Source organism: Schistocerca serialis, chromosome 1, assembly GCF_023864345.2.
Source record: "Schistocerca serialis cubense isolate TAMUIC-IGC-003099 chromosome 1, iqSchSeri2.2, whole genome shotgun sequence".
NCBI lineage: Eukaryota > Metazoa > Arthropoda > Insecta > Orthoptera > Acrididae > Schistocerca > Schistocerca serialis.
In genome coordinates, this window is record NC_064638.1 from 12,299,832 (window position 1) to 12,318,605 (window position 18,774).

Here is an 18,774-nt window from a genome sequence, read left to right on the forward strand (position 1 = left end):
AATTTTGGAATTCGGTACAGTTACGTTGCAAATTTCAAACTCACAGTTATTCATCTAACAGATGTGCTTTTTAAAGGTACGGTTCAAGAAATGCTGCACATGCAATGCCCGGGATTGTAGCGACGGCACTGTACTTTGGGAGGAGAGTGACAAAAATACTGACAGTGACAAAACAATGAATGTTAGTGAAGTTAAGAGTGTCTCACATGGAAACTGCAACTGAAAGCTTTGTTTTTGTGTGTAATTTATCTACAGTGTACTACAAAAAAAGTGGTTAAGGGTAAATCACATTTTGAAAAGCTTTTGTAAATGGGCAACTTGACAAATTATTTTTAGTTAAGTTTCTCTCTTTTTCGAAATTAAAGGTGCAACTTATATTCAGGCCAATTCGATGTGTATATAATTTATGATAACTACGAACAGACTTTGAAATTTGCCTACATCACACCAGGTATACTTAACTTATTTCACTGACCCACACAGATGCTCATGTCCGGTGGAAGTCTCCTCTAGTTCCCCCACTTTTGGTCAGAAGCATTATTTCAGATATCACAATGTCATGGCTCACAGCTTTGCACATATCGTACACTGTTAAGGTAGACACCGATACAGCAGTGAGAGCTTCCATCTCCACGCCCGTCTGCCCTCTACACTTTGCCGTGCCAGTTATAATCACACAGTTGAGAGCAGAGTCCAGTTCAATGTCCACAGCCACAGAGGATAAAGATATATTATGACACAGAGGGATAAGGCTGGACGTCTGCTTGGCCCCCACAATTCCCGCCAGGCGAGCAACGCTAAGTACGTCACCTTTCTTCAGGCCATTTTCTCGTACGAGTTTCATCAGTGCTCGTGCTCTAGCAGTCCATTCTGTCACCAGCTTCGAACCCACGTCGACCATTTTCGCCCTGCCGGTCCGGTCAACATGAGTCAGACTTCCGGACAGTGCTCCCAAACTGCAGAAACGGCAAGAGAAGACAGAGGGCTGTGCTCTGTGTGTTTGTCTTGTTAGGAGTCCTGCATTGCACATAGTGCTTGGGGTACAGGGAAGCAAAAGAAACTGTTTTCTAGATTCAGTCACTACACTCAAATTATGTGACAACAACTGAGACAACTGTGAATCCGACACAAACAGGGGCGAAATATTGGTATCTGAGAAGAAGTACTTTTGAAAATCTTGTTTCTGAAGGTTTAACAACTTCCGACTTTGTGCCTTCACGACATCACTACAGCCATCAAGTTCAGTGCCACCTGGAACAAAAATACAAGCTGTAACAAAGAACTCTTCATGATCAGAAAATAGGTTAACTACAAAAGAATTTTTAAGCAGTTGTGTTGAAACACCCCGATTAATTCCTTTACTGGATTTTGGGTAATTTACCGAAGCCACCAAACAGTTAATTATTATGATATATGACCGTGTGCTTAATGGATGAAAGGCTATTGGTTGTTCTGCTGTGGTTTCAGGAGTATTTCAACCGAATGCGGCTGTTCTGAGACGGAATAGCTAATGATTGAAAGTTTGTCTATTGTTAAGTATCACAAAGGTTGCGAAGTACAACTGATATATATTTCCTACTAACACACAAATTCTGAGGCAGTTGCTACCTTTGCCTTACACGTCTAATTGCGGTTATCTCTTTTTATTGATTGCTGATTTTCAGTACTTTGTCACACGCAATGCTGATGTTTAACATTCACAACAATCCTCACTGCAATCCATGGTTGTTGCTGGCCGACGCGGTTGACGTGAAACACGTAATTCGGCACTTGTCACTTTCTGTTTCTTATCACTCGCGAATCGGCATTAGTGAGAGTCAACCCCACGACGATCAGGGGGACGTGCTCACTCATCATACTCCAGTGAATTTTACCATTTACAACTCACTCGACCACCATTCTTGACCGTCTTTCCCACTCTACTTCTCACTCGACACTCTACCATACTACTGCGCACTCAGCACTAGTGTCACTGCCTACTGCGGCTCTCGACAATCGACTCCTGTCCGCTATCGACCTGGGCGTCAGATACTAGCATCTATGTTTGTGGGATCACGGATCCCTTACAGTGTTCAAGACAAGTTCTTTGAACCTTAATGATCTGTGATGATTCTTTACTTTCCTAAGCTAAGGTCGAAAATCTGTTTTGTCTGCAGAAGTGTGCAATATGAATATTACATAAAGTTGATAGGAACATCTCACATAAATCTCCTCAGTGGCTGTAGATTTCACAATCTTGCAGGAGTGGATACAAGGGGAGGTCATAGCAATGATGGTAACTACCAAACACTTCCCAAACAACATGTTATACTGGGGTGCCCTTAAGAAGGCAGCAGTGTGGTGCATTCTGTGCAGAAAGAGATGGGGAATGCTTTATGGTGCTGTCTGTGTGTTCTCTCTCTCTCTCTCTCTTTCTCTCTATCCCACGACTCACATTTCAGCCACTTCCAACCCTCGTATCTGGCACAGGCCACTGTGTCTGCTTCTGACTCTGCCTAGTAGAATTTACGCGGTCGGAAAGCTATCGCTGTTGCTTTCTAATGTAATACTTGTCATGTTTCCTTTATGCCAGCCATTGTGAACACTAATGGCTAAGTAACCTCACCATACCTAAATGCCTTGTATCGTACACGCACCCCAAAATGCACACTACAGACAGATGTGGCAGAATGACACGATGTCTTTATATTTTTTACTTCACCAATTTCCAAATGCACACATAACTTTTGGAGAAGGAGGTAGCGTGGAAACAGAAGTGTGTCAAAAATGCCAAGTTCTTCCAGCAATGACAAGCTACATGTAATAAAGAACACTTTTCAGTTGCTCGTGCTAGGGTCTGCCCACAAGGACATGCTTTTGGTCTGATTGACAACATTCCAGCCGGGTAAAGCTGCACACCACTGGGTTGAACATACCAGCTGTCAACAACAGATCCGATACAACAACAACAGAAAGAATGACTTCCTGAACACAGTTGGAAATCACTGATAGAAACAGTATTCCCCTCATCACATGTGTTTGCAGACCTCTGTTCAGTCATAATGTTTATTGAAATAATGATGGTGAGCACACACTTTGACAGAGTTCAACTTGGTTGTTACGTGATTGTTCAGCTTTTTCCTTCTTTCCTCCTCCCTTTTCTCTTCCCAAAATCTTTTCATTCTTTGACTGTGTTCTTGTTACCTTTGATATGTACATATTTTCTCTGTTTTCTTCCTTCCCTTTACTTCAAGTTTTATGTTTATAATTTTGTTTCTGAATTTGTCTCTTTCATTCATCATTTCCATTCTGATTCCTGCTCGTTTTAGCATTCTTCTATTTCTTGAAACGACCGTGTTTTTTTGATTAAGGCATTTACTACATCCTAAATCCCTTTGTGAATCTGTCGCTGTTCATTGTGTGTATGTGTCCACAGAATGTTAGTCGGTGTTTTCTGATTGTGACTGAGTCTGCCTCTGTGTTCTTATAATTCTCTGGTTGATCTCTTCATTCATATGCCATCTCTGTGCACTGCTCCAAAAAATTTTCTGAGGATTTTGCATTGTATTCTTTCTGCTTTGTGGTGCCTGGTCCACAGATTGTGGTCATTTCTGATGCGAAGAGTGCTTCTGATATTATAACTGTATTGTAGCGCATGTGTTTGCCTTGTACTGAAATGTTTCTTTTATTATAGTGTGTCCATGTCAGTTTGTACACTTTCTGAAGTTCATTTGTTTGTTCTATGTTTTCTTCCTTCTTTGATTCACCTATTTGTATTGTTACTATTATATTGAATAATTTAATATATATTTGTGTGTTTATTATTGTTATTAAAATTGTAGATGTCTGTCGTATGCTAACAGCGAGGTTGCTAGCGAGTTGCATTTTTGAGGTAAGCTGGGCGAGGTGGGGTGGAAACAATAACAAACCGTCACTCCCCCCCCCCCCCCCCCAAATAACCAAACCCTGGATGCCAATACATTTGCCCTGTATAGGTGTTTGTGTCCACAAGTAAGAGTCAATTTAGCAAAAAAAAGCAAAGGAAAGCTTCATGTTCTGGCCCACATAAAAACCAGATGACCAACCACAGTGTAATCCTCTGCAATGGCATCACTGAAAGCAGTATGGTAGGGGGTGGAGGGGGGGGGGGGAAATCAGCACACCCTGTTCTGGTCACTGCCACCTTTCTTGACCTCAGAGTCACTACGTCTCAGTTCCTCAGTTCCTCAATGGGCATCACAAGGCTTGGTGCTCCTCGTTCCAGTCCTCCCACCAAGGAAAACCACGGGCAGTACTACGGGTGAGTTGCAGCTGAGCAGCTGCCTTCCCCCTGTACCTGCAGTAGCCACGAGAGGATATTTGTGTTACACATACGCTAAAACTGGCGTAGATGCCACAGGACACTCTTTGGAGTGTCACTAACAACCACACGCTGCTACACACTTTACAGTGCTAGGTGGCCAAGAGTTCTGGCTCAAAGTTCCTGCAACTGTGGTTGGAACTTCCCCAGTGTGACTCTCCCATTCTTTAATAGGGTATTTCAGTGTCCGGGGCACGTTCACATTGGACAACACTGTCCAGTACAGGCTGCTGTCTTCCACCCATGCTCTCTTGCACTGAGCATTGCATCTTGCACAAGTGAGTCATAAGGTCTCCCCTCTTCTGTATGTACACTAAAAAAAGCAAAATTGTCTTTTCAGATGAAAAAGTAAAATTGTCTCATATCCACATTCTATCCTTAAAAATATCTTTATGTCTGGGAGACGCAGATCCACCGAGCAGATGCCACCCGACGACCCGTAGCAAGACTGCAGCACAAGAGGCAGGAGTGCCATCTGTTCCCTTCGATGTTTCTGTCCTGCTTTGCCACCTATCAATAAGTGATGAACCAGCTAAATCTGGACTTTGCTGCCACAAATCAAGAAGCAATGGCTCGGAGACAGCATGAGCTCATTGTCCAAATGACGGGTGGAAGCAACGCAACAGCAACAGCAACACCAACACCAGTCACACCACCAGTGAATCTACTAGAGAGGCCCTCAATATCACCGCAGTAGTCCTCGAGCTGGAAGTGACAGCTCCGTGGAACAAAGATGGACCTTGGAAGCTGGTGGGTCCAAAATGCAATCAGCAGCAACATACATGAACAACTGTGCCTACTGACTCACACGGCAAATGCAGCGTGCTTTTACCAACACCAGTTCTGAGCATCGGTAATATGAGGGACCATACAAACAATTCTGCAGCACCTCAACTACACAACACTACGCCAGCCGCTATGCAGAACACTACACCGACTGGCTTCCCACTGGTCATAATACACAATTACACTTGCCTCGGCAAGCTAAACAAGACATTTGTAGAATGTCACTCCCCACCATATACCAAACACAAAACTCACAAGGGACCATGTATCACTGTATGTATGCAACAAAACAGATTGCACAAATCTCCTGAAATTCATCAAAGCTGGGGGAATTGAGTATCATAAATATAGCACCCAAGGAGGAAAACTCGAATGTACATCATGAAAGGAGTTGACACCACAACCCTCAATGACATTCTTCATGGTATAATCACAGCTCTCAGCTGGGACTGTGAGAGCATGAGATGATTTCTGGGATTTGTGACACACAGATTGCAGCCAAACTATTTAGTGGAGTTGGACAACACAGCTTACTCCTGCAACTTTCTGACGCAGATGCTATTGCTTCACATGGTCGTAGTAGAAATATACACACCTCCGTGTGTCCCCCAACAGTGCCACCACTGCCAGCAGTTTGGCCGTGCGGCACCCGATGTGATCTGGCACACGGTGCCGCAAATGCACTGGTAACCGTGTAGCACGACACTTTAAACTTGGTACAACTATCAAATGTACCAAATGTGGAGGGGTCCGTGTGCAAACTACAGATGGTGTGCAGCATACAAAGAAGCTCTAAGGTGCAAAAGTGCCAAAGACAGACAAGTGGTAACCAGAACAGCTCCAAGACACTCCCCACCCCCCAACCAGTAAGGTGTGGAATCTCTTTTACTGGCATTGTCAGTGGAAGTGGATGAACTGAGGATGCACAGAGCTCCACAAACTCATGGCACATTCCCACAACAGAACCACAACCCACCCCTGCAATGCTAGAAACTGCCCCTGTACTGATGACAACACTGCCGGTCCCAGACAACACCAAGTCAACTCTGTCTGGGCCAGATTGTGACACTTGTGATATCACAGAAGACACACCCAAACTAGGGCAAAAACAAACACACGAAATAAAATGGAGGTACCCAAAAAACAAAAGAGGGGACACTATCACACCACAACAAATACACCCACAACAGACCAGACAAACGTAGGAACACATTCAAAGGAACAATGTAACTGTAACTCACACTCTTGCCCCCCTCACCACAGCAATAACACAGGTGACCCCAGATGAAATACGAACCATGAATAACACACAAGCCAGCCCATCCAGTACACCAACATAAGGACCACCAGCCACCAACACCAGCGCCAGCACTTTGGCTGACATAACAAACATTCTCACCACAATCAGAGGCATAGTGGAGACACTATACCCCACTCACATGGCTTAAGATCCTCTTGAGGCTCTTCATCGTAACACATGCACAAACTCATGATGGCTACACACAGCCAGTGCATGGCTGCTATACAAACTGCTATCACCACACTGCCCACACACTTCCATAGATAATACACCACAAAACACAAACAACAGTACTTTGACCCAGATGCTATTCTGGAATGCAGATGGGATTGGCAACAAAAGGGCAGAGCTAGCTGCATTTATGGAGGAGAAGGGAATCTGGATTGCTCTCATGAACGAAGCTGAGCTCCAGTCACACAATCAACTACTCTTCCCAAGATATTACATCTATTGTACTGACCACCTGAAGGCACAACTGTGCGTGGAACAGCAATCATCATACATTGAGACAAAGAATACACAAATATTAAGATCCCTAAACCTGAAAGACTAGAAGCCACAGCTGTTAGGGTCAAGTCAACTGAGTGAAAACTACATTGATATCGATATACAATTGATCTGGTAACATCATAACAAGCGATATCAGCACAATACTCAACATAGCATAGTGACTAATAGCCACTGGTGATCTTAATGCTAAACACTCTGCTTGGAACTAACAAAGATCAAACACCAATAGCAAAAAAACTGTGCGAACATGCTCTGCGCCCAAACTACATTACACTAGTGCCAGCTGAGGTGACCCTTAAAACAGGGAACAGAGACTAGATGTGATAGGCATTATAGTCACAATCAACATTGAAATTATACGTGATTTGGCCTCACCAAACACCTGTAATACTTTACTCGCAAGAAACACAGCAGTATGATGAATCTGACAGGATACTGAGCAACAAGCATGTGAATTGGGCATTGTTCAAGGAAATGCTTGAAAAGTCGTATCCCACAAATTCCCAAAATTACACAAAGCAGGAAACTTGTTGAAGCTGTCAAAGCCCTTACCACCGTAGTTCAGGATGCAATAGCAGGTACCATTACAGTACTTATACCACAAGAATGCTCAATGGCCCTGCTCCCAGAAATACAGGGGCCAATGTCAATGAGAGATCATCTCGGGAGATACTGGCTGTACAAACAGCATATTAGCAGGCTCCAGGGGATCATACAGGGTAAATTAAAATTTTTAAAACCACTAACTGGGACAATACACTCGCAGGGCTCCATACCACATCACCTGGAGTGTGGCAAATAGCTGTCCACTCCACCAAGAAGAAATACTACACACCAAGTTTACAAATACCTTACAGACCAGCATACTCCATGGAGGAGAAGCATGAGCTGATGACCAGAACACTAGCAACATCTTTCACACTGAATCTGGCTCCTTCCAATCCAGCACTGCTACTTGAAATGGACCAGGAGGTTCCACGGCTTGTAACCCAGCACAAGTGCAATGTAACAATACATACTGCTACACATGAAATTACACAGGTTATTAAGCACAAAACAGCTAGAAAAGCTCCTGGTCCCAATCACTTTCAAAACCGTATCACCCAGGAGTTCACGAATAAAGCTATAGAGCATCTCACACATATGACGAATACCATTCTACAACATCAACACTTCCCTGTCCTGATGTTCAGGAAGCCAGGGAAATACCACTCCCTACCACAAAATTACAGAGCCATCAGCCTGCTGAGCTCCCTGAATAAGATTGTTGAGAAGATGATTCTCAAACATCTTACTATGCACTGCAACACCAATGACTCACTGAGACTGGAGCAATTTGGATTCAGCAATCACCACTCCACAACACAACATCTCCTCCGTGCAGTAGAACATATTACACACACCCCCAACACCAACAAAGCTACAGGAGCGCTGTTCCTGGTCTTCAGTCATCTGCGGCACAATCGTCTCATTCGCAAACTCTGCACTGCTAGTCTCTCCGACGAGCTCATACATCTTACACACTCATATCTCACCCACAGAAGTTTCAAGACCGACATTCAGGGCAAACAGTCAACACAACACAGTATACAAGTGGGAGTACCCCAAGGCAGCATCCAAGGGCCCCTCTTGTTTAATCTCTACGTCAATGACTTTCCAACTGAACAAAACACAATGGCAATCATCTACGCAGATGACACTACCATCTTAGTGCAAGACTGAAAACCAGCAGGCATAATTCGCAACTGCAAACAAAACTGCCTAGCTGGAACGACAGTGTGTTAAAGCAAATGCTGACAAGTGTGAAGCAGTTCTGTTCACTGACAAACCATAACAACTGCACAAACATTAAGTGTTCTGGCATACCCACAAGCTCTGGAAAGAAAATTAAGATTGCAAGAGCAAAGAAGGCAGTGAACACACCGTCAGCCAATAGCCCACTGGCAAGGACCACACCACAACGGGAGCAGGCCCCTAGACAAAGAGAATATAAGTGCCGCTCCTGCCAGCCTCGGCCACTCAGTATTCGGACAGGATTAGGACAGTATACGGACAGGCCTAGTGCAGAATGCTACAATAACAGTTATTAGTGACCCACAAACTGTGTGTCAAACTTGCACAAACATTGTATATAGCAAAGGACTCGCATTTATACTGCATGTTGCCTATTGCTTGCGACACCATTGTAAATTCCAGTTTAAGCATTGTCAAGCTTCTTATTTGTAATAAAAACTATTAATGTTGTTTGCTTGAATTGTTGTATAGCATTTTGATAATGCAGCATCCTTTAGGCACCATATACGAGATGAGTGGGCAGGACCCCACATTAAGACTGCAGACAAATAACACTACACACACGCCCAATATGTTTCAGTGTGAAAGTCAAATACTTCAGTGACAGACCAACTGAGCAAATGCAAGGCTCAAACAGTGTTACTCTAAGCTCAACAGGTAAAGCACACTGAATAGGAGGGTATCGAGGTCCATGTACATGATACTGATTAGACCCATGATGATACATGCAGCTGCAGTCTGGGGTTACGTGGCTCTGACCACCTGTGCTGCCTACAGGTGATACAGAACGAAGTGCACCACAGTCCACACACACTGTCGACCTTCACAGAGAATAATGCCTTGAAACTCACACACAGATATTCAAAAAACTCACCACACGACTGTACAGGAACTTGAGACACTCTGACAATCACTTCATTCTTAACCTGGGAAACTACGACCACAACCACGGGTGAAAACACAACTGCTGAAAAACACTTCTATCTAGGGACAATTAATCACCTGTTGACAGCACAAGCTCACAGACAAAATAAACACTGGTGAATCCCTGCATTACAGCAAAACTAAATGGCATTGCCAGGTGCAAATATCTAGCTGACCAACTGGCAATACGGGAAAGCAGAATTGCACACTAAACATAAACATATCCAACCAAACCTCTTTATGGCCAATTGACCACTCGTGTAATGACCTTGGCATGTTACAAGTGCAGATGCTGCAGGTGGCCCAGGAGACACTCAGGTGCATAGCCCAGGAGTACCCCTCCTCAATAGGACTGACACTCGTAAAGAGTGTTTTAAGCTGCGACAATGGTATCGAGCATCGCACAATACCCAAAACTAACGACAACCTCAAGCTTGCAGACAGAAAGAAACTGCTACTGCTCTTACTATCTGTCCAGACAATTGCAGAACTTCTTTTCCTTCAGTGCTTGCCTCGGCACTTTTCTCCCTCTGCCCTTAAAACTGCTACCTTCTGATCACTTCTCGAACACTTCTATCGCCTCAAAGTGTCTGTATTAGTGGGTAATCCTACGGACAACATCATGACCCCACATCCTGTGCACTTCTCGATTGTAACAAAGCAAACGGAGGTGATGGTAGAACTTCGGTGATGGTCACCATGTCAGTGTGGGTGTGGAGTAGCTCCGCCCTTTAAAGAAAAAGGCATTACCACGAATTGGACCTGGGTCCTCCACATAGCAGCAAGATATGCTGACCTCTGAGCTGCTCAAATTGACAAGAGAGAATTTAGCATTAATTGCAAAGTTTGCAACCATAACAATCACAATATAAATAATTTCCATAGAGAATATGCATTGAAGCTTAGGGTTAAGAAAACTGTTTTATATTCAGGTGCAACACCCTATTAACATCTGCCAGCTGACATTAGGAGCAATCTGGAAATCCCCAAATATTCAAAATTAAAGTAAAAAATGTTTTATTAGCCAGTCCACCAATAATTTACCTGGATATGTGAATTTACCTACCTGTCCCACCTCAGATACACAACACACAAACACTTTCTAACAGAAAACCATATTTAGCCATGCAACATATTCTCTAGGAGCAGACAGGAATGGTAGACGGTTTACTCCACAGAGGGAAGCTGGCAGCAGCTTTGGAATGCCTTTTGAAGTGGTGATTCCATCATAATAATAGCCTATGTGCAGGTACGGTTGGTTCTCCATGGAACAGAAACTACTGTACCGGTCCCAACGTGGCATTGACAGCATGAAGGGCATTGCACAGGAAGGAAGTATATGAATTTATCAGAATAAGTTTAGATGACAGTATCCTGTGTAAAATTAAATGCCCATTTAGCATGAAGTATTAAATCAAAATAGTGGCAGAGCAGTTTAAGTAGCAGAGCATTGGCTTTTTTCAAGTAGTTGTTTCTCTGTATATTTATAAAAATAAAATGATGTAGAACTGATCCCCTTCAATAATGATTAAGGTGAGCAGATTAGTAGTAGATGAAAATGGTTGTTAGTAGTTCAGTGGCACTTCTCACTTACTCGTTTTACACCCCTGAAGGCTCTCATCGGTGATGGAGCTGTTGGAATATTACATGTGAATGAATGGCTGAACTCGATAATTTTCAATGTATTCAATATTCTTGTACAGTGCATTCAAAACAAAGTTATATAAAAATGAAGAGGGATGTGTACTTCATAAACTGGCTTGACAACAAGCACACAACGAAGCAGTGCGATGTAGCTTACTCAAGCACCTCAGTTTCGCAGGAGACCCCGAGGCAACAAGTACACACATCATGTTTGCTCACTGTTTTTTATTGCCTGTGCTCGAGCACAGCATGAAATGTATTAATTTTTATGGAGTCAGCTATCCGTCCAATTTCCTTCTCCAATCTGGGGCTGCTTCCCATCTCTAATTAATTTGTCATTAACAGGATGTTAATTGTAATATTCCCTTTAATGAACTCATTTTCAGCAAATTGCTAAGCTGGTAATCTTCCTTTCTGTATTGAATAATAATAGTAACTCTGACATTTACATGAAGAGGCATACCAGCAGCAGCAGTTAGCTGTCTTTTAAACTTCATTTGATGCATCCAGAACATTGGAGATATGCTGCAACGTCACTAGGACATATTTACTGAGAAAAATCATACACGACACACTTGCCTCCACTGAACGCATCCACACCCATTAATGTACAGCAAAAATCCACAAAACCTAACATTCTAGAAGTGGAACAAAATGAATAATATTTTTCAAATACAGTGCTTAAAAAAGTTTCACACTGCCCCCACAGCTTGCATACTTTGTTTTTAACCCATTTGTGGGCACATTTTTTGTAGCAGCCCTGTAAAGTTAATTGTTTTGGTATCATTTTAGAAGTTTCAACTACATTTAATTTTTGATTATTTTATTTTTGTGATTTAGGAGCAAAAAACTATAGTGGTAAGTATACTTCCCACTGTCTTTAGTAAGCTGTTATGAGTTACTACTACATGTGAAAAATAGGAATTTTCTGTTTTTTTTTTGACTATCTATTTTACAATCCTAGAAACTTCATTCAACACTACTTAAAGAAACGAGCTGAGACAAGTCACAATAGCATATATTGCAGAATGAAACAACGTGTTCTGTTGTAACAAGTGACAACAGCACTGATGTCATGACAAACAGACACCAGTTGTTTAGCATATTATCACAAAAGGTCAACCACATCCAGAGGAGGTACAACATTTTCCCAAGAGCATAGTAAAACAACTAAATTAGTGGTAAGTATGGTCAGTTGGTGGTAAGTACCTTTTCTGCAGTCCAAAAAAGAAATTAATTTTGTGGTAAGTATATTCCCCTTGTATCATGGAAAAATTACTTTGGTAGTAAGCATACTTCCCAGTGGCCTTCAAAACAACATTATTTGGTGGCACATATATTTGCAACTGCTTCTGAAAGGAACAAGTGACATTTAATGACAATTAAAAGCTACATTTCATAACAGACAGAAAGTTCAGCTGGTGCAGCAAACTAACTTCAGGTGCCAGGTGCATACAGAGCTCGTACGATGTGTTCTCAGGAATACAGTAAAGAAATACAGTTGATGGTAAGTACACTTCCCACATCCTGTGAAATGGTTAAATCAGGAACTTCTCTCACAATATATCGAGCGAGGTGGCACAGTGGTGAGCTCGCTGGACTTACATTCAGGGCGACTAACAGTTAAAGTCCATGCATTACTCTCCTGTGGCAACCTGTTCATCTCAGAGTAGTCCTTTCAACCTACAGCCTCAATTATCTGCTGGATGTATTCCAATCTCTGTTTTCCTCTACAGTTTTTGCTCTCTACAGCTCCATCTAGTCCACCCAGACTTGGGTTTCCTGAGCTTTCTCTAAATCAGTACAGGCAAATGCCGAGATGGTTTCTCTGAAAGGGCACAATAAATAGCCTTCCCATCCTTGAAACAATCAGAGTTTGTGCTCAGACACTAAAGACCTCAATGTTTATGGGACATTAAACACTTATCTTCCTTCATTTCTCCTTTCTCAATATTCTTTTGTCTACCAGAAATCACTAAGTACAACTGACTGTGTAATGTAGGTGAAAGCGAACCTGCACTCTCATTTACTTTAGCAGAGTGCACTGTGTCTCCATTCATTAATGGGACAGTGTGACTCACATGGGCAGTACAGTCTGTCAACCTGCTGCAAAGAGTCACTTAAGGCTTTTACTGGTCATGAGAGATATACTTAGCAGTAGCTGCGTTTCTTTACTGCATTTATGGGAATACATTGAACCACTTCTACGTGCTCCTGGAAACCAGTGATAGTCCGCTGCACCAGTTTACTTTCTTTTTGTTATGAAATATAGCTTTTAGTGCTGTGAGAAATATACAGCCCACCAAATAACAGTGTTTTAATGGCTCTTGGAAAATATGCTTCCCATCAAAATAGTTTCTCAGAATGGTTTGGGAAGTACACCTACTGTATTTACCCGAATCTAAGCCGCACTCGAATCTAAGCCGCACCTGAAAAATGAGACTCGAAATCAAGGAAAAAAAATTTTCCCGAATCTAAGCAGCACTTGAAATTTGTGACTCGAAATTCATGGGGGAGAAACGTTTTAGACAACATCTCCAAACCGAAACAAAGTTGGTCCATTGCAATATGAGACAATTTAGGTCGAATGAATGACAATACAGCTACAGTAGTTTGGTGCGTGTGGTAAACTTAGCAGTTAAGCTTTACCACGTAGTCATTGCTCTGCGTCAGGCTCTCCATCCGTATTTATACTAGAGAGCCTTTTTCACGCCCTCTGGTTTGAATTGATTGCTTATTTTTCTTTGATCTGATAAGTGCCGTTCTCTTTGTTATAGGTGTTTCCATCACTCTAAGCTCAAAATGCATTATAGTACTGTGCCATGCATTGTTTTTCGCATTCTGATTATGCGTGTTTACGGCCTGTCGCCGCTCGCGGGATGGCTTGCTTTTGCGCACGCTACTGCCGCTTACAATTTAAAAAAAAAAAAAAAGAGAGAGAGGAATCGTCTCATCAGCAAAACAATGGCAAGAGACTGCTATTTGTTGTTACTTAGACTGCCACTTTCTTTGATAATGATCAACAAGAACCATTTAATAGACTGCATATGATAGATGTTCCAAACGAAAGTTTAGCGAAAAACTTTCTCCGTTTGAAAATTTTTGCAGACGCCTCTTTAGTGCATTACATTCTGCACAGAAATTAGAGCCACCTTAGGTTTAAAAATCTAGTCAGTTGCCGTGCATCATTTCTGACTGTATCACTATTCAGCATAGGAATAATACGAATATAAACATGACATGATATATATATTCTTCCGCGTTTGCTGTTGTCTCACTCTAGTTTCGTAGTTTATTAGGAAGACAGGATTTAAATGAGATAGCAGGAAACACGTAGGAATACATGGCAAAATGTTTACATTCGTATTATTCTTATGGTGAAGAGAATACTGCATGTGATTCACAATTCATACAAGTTGCTATTAACAACCATCTCTTGTCACAGGTAGGACAAAAATTCAGAACGTAGACTTGGCCATATTGACAAACATCCCAAACAGTCTTCCAGTCGGATTTTCGTAGTTCATTGAAAGGCTGCAACATTCGGAGATGAAGAATATGGAATTTGTATTTACTTCATTGGATAAAGAATGAAAATGCAGTGGTCAAAACTCGTGGCAGAGAAAAAAACTCAGTTTTTTTTTAGTTTGTTTACTGACGCATAGGTTTTGGCGCCAGTATTTATCTTTGTGCCTGAAAAGCATGCCTGTGTAGTGCTACATATATTCGTCGGCAGAAGTTAGTTGTGGCGGCACCTACCAACATTTTTCAGAACTTCCGCTTACTTTGCACTTGATTCTAAGCCGCATGCGGTGTTTTGGATTACAAAAACCGGAAAAAAGTGCAGCTTAGATTCGAGTAAATATGGTATTACTCAATTATGTCTTTTGTGAATCTCGGGAAGCGTACTTGCCAACCACTTAGTGGTTTTACAAAGCTTTTGGGAATATATATTACCATCTGTAGATGTACCTGGTATCTTGTGATAGTACACTGTAGCAGATGCATAAAAATTGCTACAACAAACAGTTTTTGTTTATTGTCAGATCACTACTATCGTCACTTGTGTAGCTGGAAAAAAGAATTGCCTCATTTTCACAGAGGAAAATAGCAGCTCACAAAAGGGCTCTAGGAGAAATACACTACCACTACAGTTTTTGTCCTAATCCACAAAAATAAAATTACAAAAATAAATAAATAAACAAACTGATCACATGTCCAATATAACATCAAAAAATTTGACTTTGCAAAGGGATTACAGCGTTAATGCTTAAAGACTGCCCAAGCATTGTTACTTTACAGTAAGAATGTTTGTCAGCATGGAAAGTTACCACACAATTGGCAAACGCTACAGCAGCGTCATATGAACATTCCACAGCCTTTGCAGTAACAAAATGTTAAAAATCAGCACTACAGAGATTGCTCAGAGCCAACAACAACTGACAACTGCTAACTTCAAATTATAGCTGACAGGTAGTACCTCGGGAACTTACTGTAACTGCACTGTGACTTTTTTTGCAGATAATGGGGAGAGCTGTGTTGACTCACACAGTACACAACCATCTCGACACATTCAGTGGGGTCTCTAGGTGTCCATTATGTACTACAGTAAAACCCCCCGGGGAATGTAGTGCACAAAGAATCGTGGTGTACCTGGAAACCGGTGGATGGAAAGCGACATTCTTTTTGAGGAGCACTAGTGAGAAAATTTAGAGATATGGCTGTTGACGCTGACTGCAGAACAATCTACTGCGACTAATGTACATTCCATGTAAGGGCCATGAAGACAAGTTTAGAGAGATTAGGGCTCATTCAGAGGCATATAGACAAGTCATTTTGCCCTCAGTCTGTTTGTGGTACAACAGGAAAGGAAATTACTAGTGGTGATACAGGGTGTCCTCCAGCGGAATTTGGATCAGTGGTATTGTATTCCTTTCACAATATGTGAAGCATTTCTTTGATACCTGATGATCCTTGTAGAAGGGTGTGGAAATGGCCAGGTACCAATGCATGTCTCAAGTGTGAAGACCCACAGATTCAGCACATAGCTGAGTCAGTCTGGTTTTGGTCTGGTGTCACCTATGGATATCAAATGCCTCTAATAACTAGTAAGTATAATTTGAGAGCTGTGCAGTACCAGAACTGAATCCTCCAACCTACTGTCTAGCCAACATAATGTCAAAATTTCAGCAATGGGTCTCTCGACAAATAGTGCACTATGGCATAGGTCCTGTTCTTAGCATGCATTTATTGTAATTTCCTGCTTAATGCAAAGTCCTAGGCAATTGGATAAAAGCACGGTAATTCCTGTATATAAGAAGAGTAAAACAATGGACCCGCAACATTACAAACCAATATCCTTCTGCTTCTGTTCACAAATCAGCACAGATTTAGAAATCATCATTCGTGTGAAACTCAACTTGCCCCTTTCTCACAAGATATCCTGCAAATCACGGATGAAGGGAACAGGCTGATTCCACATTGTTATTTCCAGAAAGTGTTTGCCACAGTGCGCCACTGCAGACTACTGTTGATGAAGGTCTGAAATTACAGATTAGGTTTCAAGATATGTGAATGGCTCGAGATGACTTCTTGTGTAGTAGAAGCCAGAATGTCATCCTTGATGGTGAGTGTTCATCAGAGGCAGGGGTATTGGGGTTATTCTCAGGAGTGCCCCGGGGAAGTATGATAGGACCACTCTCATTCTCTATACAGGGTGTTACAAAAAGGTACGGCCAAACTTTCAGGAAACATTCCTCACACACAAATAAAGAAAATACGTTATGTGGACATGTGTCCGGAAATGCTTAATTTCCATGTTAGAGCTCATTTTAGTTTCATCAGTATGTACTGTACTTCCTCGATTCACCACCAGTTGGCCCAATTGAAGGAAGGTAATGTTGACTTCGGTGCTTGTGCTGACATGCGACTCATTGCTCTACAGTAATAGCATCAAGCACATCAATACGTAGCATCAACAGATTAGTGTTCATCAGGAACGTGGTTTTGCAGTCAGTGCAATGTTTACAAATGCAGAGTTGGCAGATGCCCATTTGATGTATGGATTAGCACTGGGCAATAGCCATGGCGCGGTACATTTGTATCGAGACAAATTTCCAGAACGAAGGTGTCCCGACAGGAAGACGTTCGAAGAAATTGATCGGCGTCTTAGGGAGCACGGAACATTCCAGCCTATGACTAAGCGACTGGGGAAGACCTAGAACGACAAGGACACCTGCAATGGACGAGGCAATTCTTCGTGCAGTTGACGATAATCCTAATGTCAGTGTCAGAGAAGCTACTGCTGTACAAGGTAACATTGACCACGTCACTGTATGGAGAGTGCTACGGGAGAACAAGTAGTTTCTGTACCATGTACAGCGTGTGCAGGCACTATCAGCAGCTGATTGGCCTCCATGGGTACACTTGTGCGAATGGTTCTCCAACATTGTGTCAATCCTCATTACAGTGCAAATGTTCTCTTTACGGATGAGGTTTCATTCCAACGTGATCAAATTGTAAATTTTCACAGTCAACATGAGTGGGCTGACGAGAATCTGCACGCAATTGTGCAATCACGTCATCGACACATATTTTCTGTGAACGTTTGGGCAGGCATTGTTGGTGATGTCTTGATTGGGCCCCATGTTCTTCCACCTAGGCTCTATGGAGCATGTTATCATGATTTCATACCTGTGCTGCTAGAACACGTGCCTTTACAAGTACAACACAACATGTGGTTCATGCACGATGGAGCTCCTGCACATTTCAGTCGAAGTGTTCGTACGCTTCTCAACAACAGATTCGGTGACCGATGGATTGGTAGAGGCAGACCAATACCATGGCCTCCACACACTCCCAACCTCAACCCTCTTGACTTTCATTTATGGGGGCATTTGAATGCTCTTGTCTACGCAACCCCAGTACCAAATGTAGAGACTGTTCGTGCTCATATTGTGGAAGGCTGTGATACAATACACCATTCTCCAGGGCTGCATCAGCGCATCAGGGATTCCATGGGACGGAGGGTGGATGCATGTATCCTCGGTAACGGAGGACATTTTGAACATTTCCTGTAACAAAGTGTTTGAAGTCATGCTGGTACATTCTGTTGCTGTGTGTTTCCATTCCATGATTAATGTGATTTGAAGAAAAGTAATAAAATAAGCTCTAACATGGAAAGTAAGCGTTTTCAGACACATGTCCACATAACATATTTTCTTTCTTTGTGTGTGAGGAATGTTTCCTGAAAGTTCGGCTGTACCTTTTTGCAACATCCTGTTTAGACTGGTGGTCCAAAACATTATGACCTGCTTAATAGCTTGTCTGTCCATCTTTGGGACAAAATACATCACTGATTCTGCATATCAGGGATCAGACAGCTTGTTGTTAGGTTTGAGGAGGTATGAAGCATTAGATGTCAATACACAGGTCTTAAAATTCACGTAAATAACATATCACTGATTTGCATACGTGG

The 18,774-nt window shown here is 42.2% G+C and overlaps 1 protein-coding gene and 1 pseudogene across 1 annotated transcript; both read right to left on the reverse strand.

Moving 5' to 3' along the window:
- Positions 1-487: 487 nt before the first annotated feature.
- Positions 488-901, reverse strand: LOC126460068 (cyclic pyranopterin monophosphate synthase-like). The gene has a single exon (XM_050095899.1). It carries the CDS (start codon positions 899-901, stop codon positions 488-490), a length of 414 nt encoding a protein of 137 aa, XP_049951856.1.
- Positions 902-1,215: 314 nt separating this feature from the next.
- LOC126460084 (molybdenum cofactor biosynthesis protein 1-like) overlaps positions 1,216-18,774 on the reverse strand; it is a 99,738-nt pseudogene continuing 82,179 nt past the window's right edge.

Coding starts and splice junctions, on each gene's coding strand:
- LOC126460068 (XM_050095899.1), bottom strand. CDS start 901: ATGGTCGACGTGGGTTCGAAGCTGGTGACAGAATGGACTGCTAGAGCA.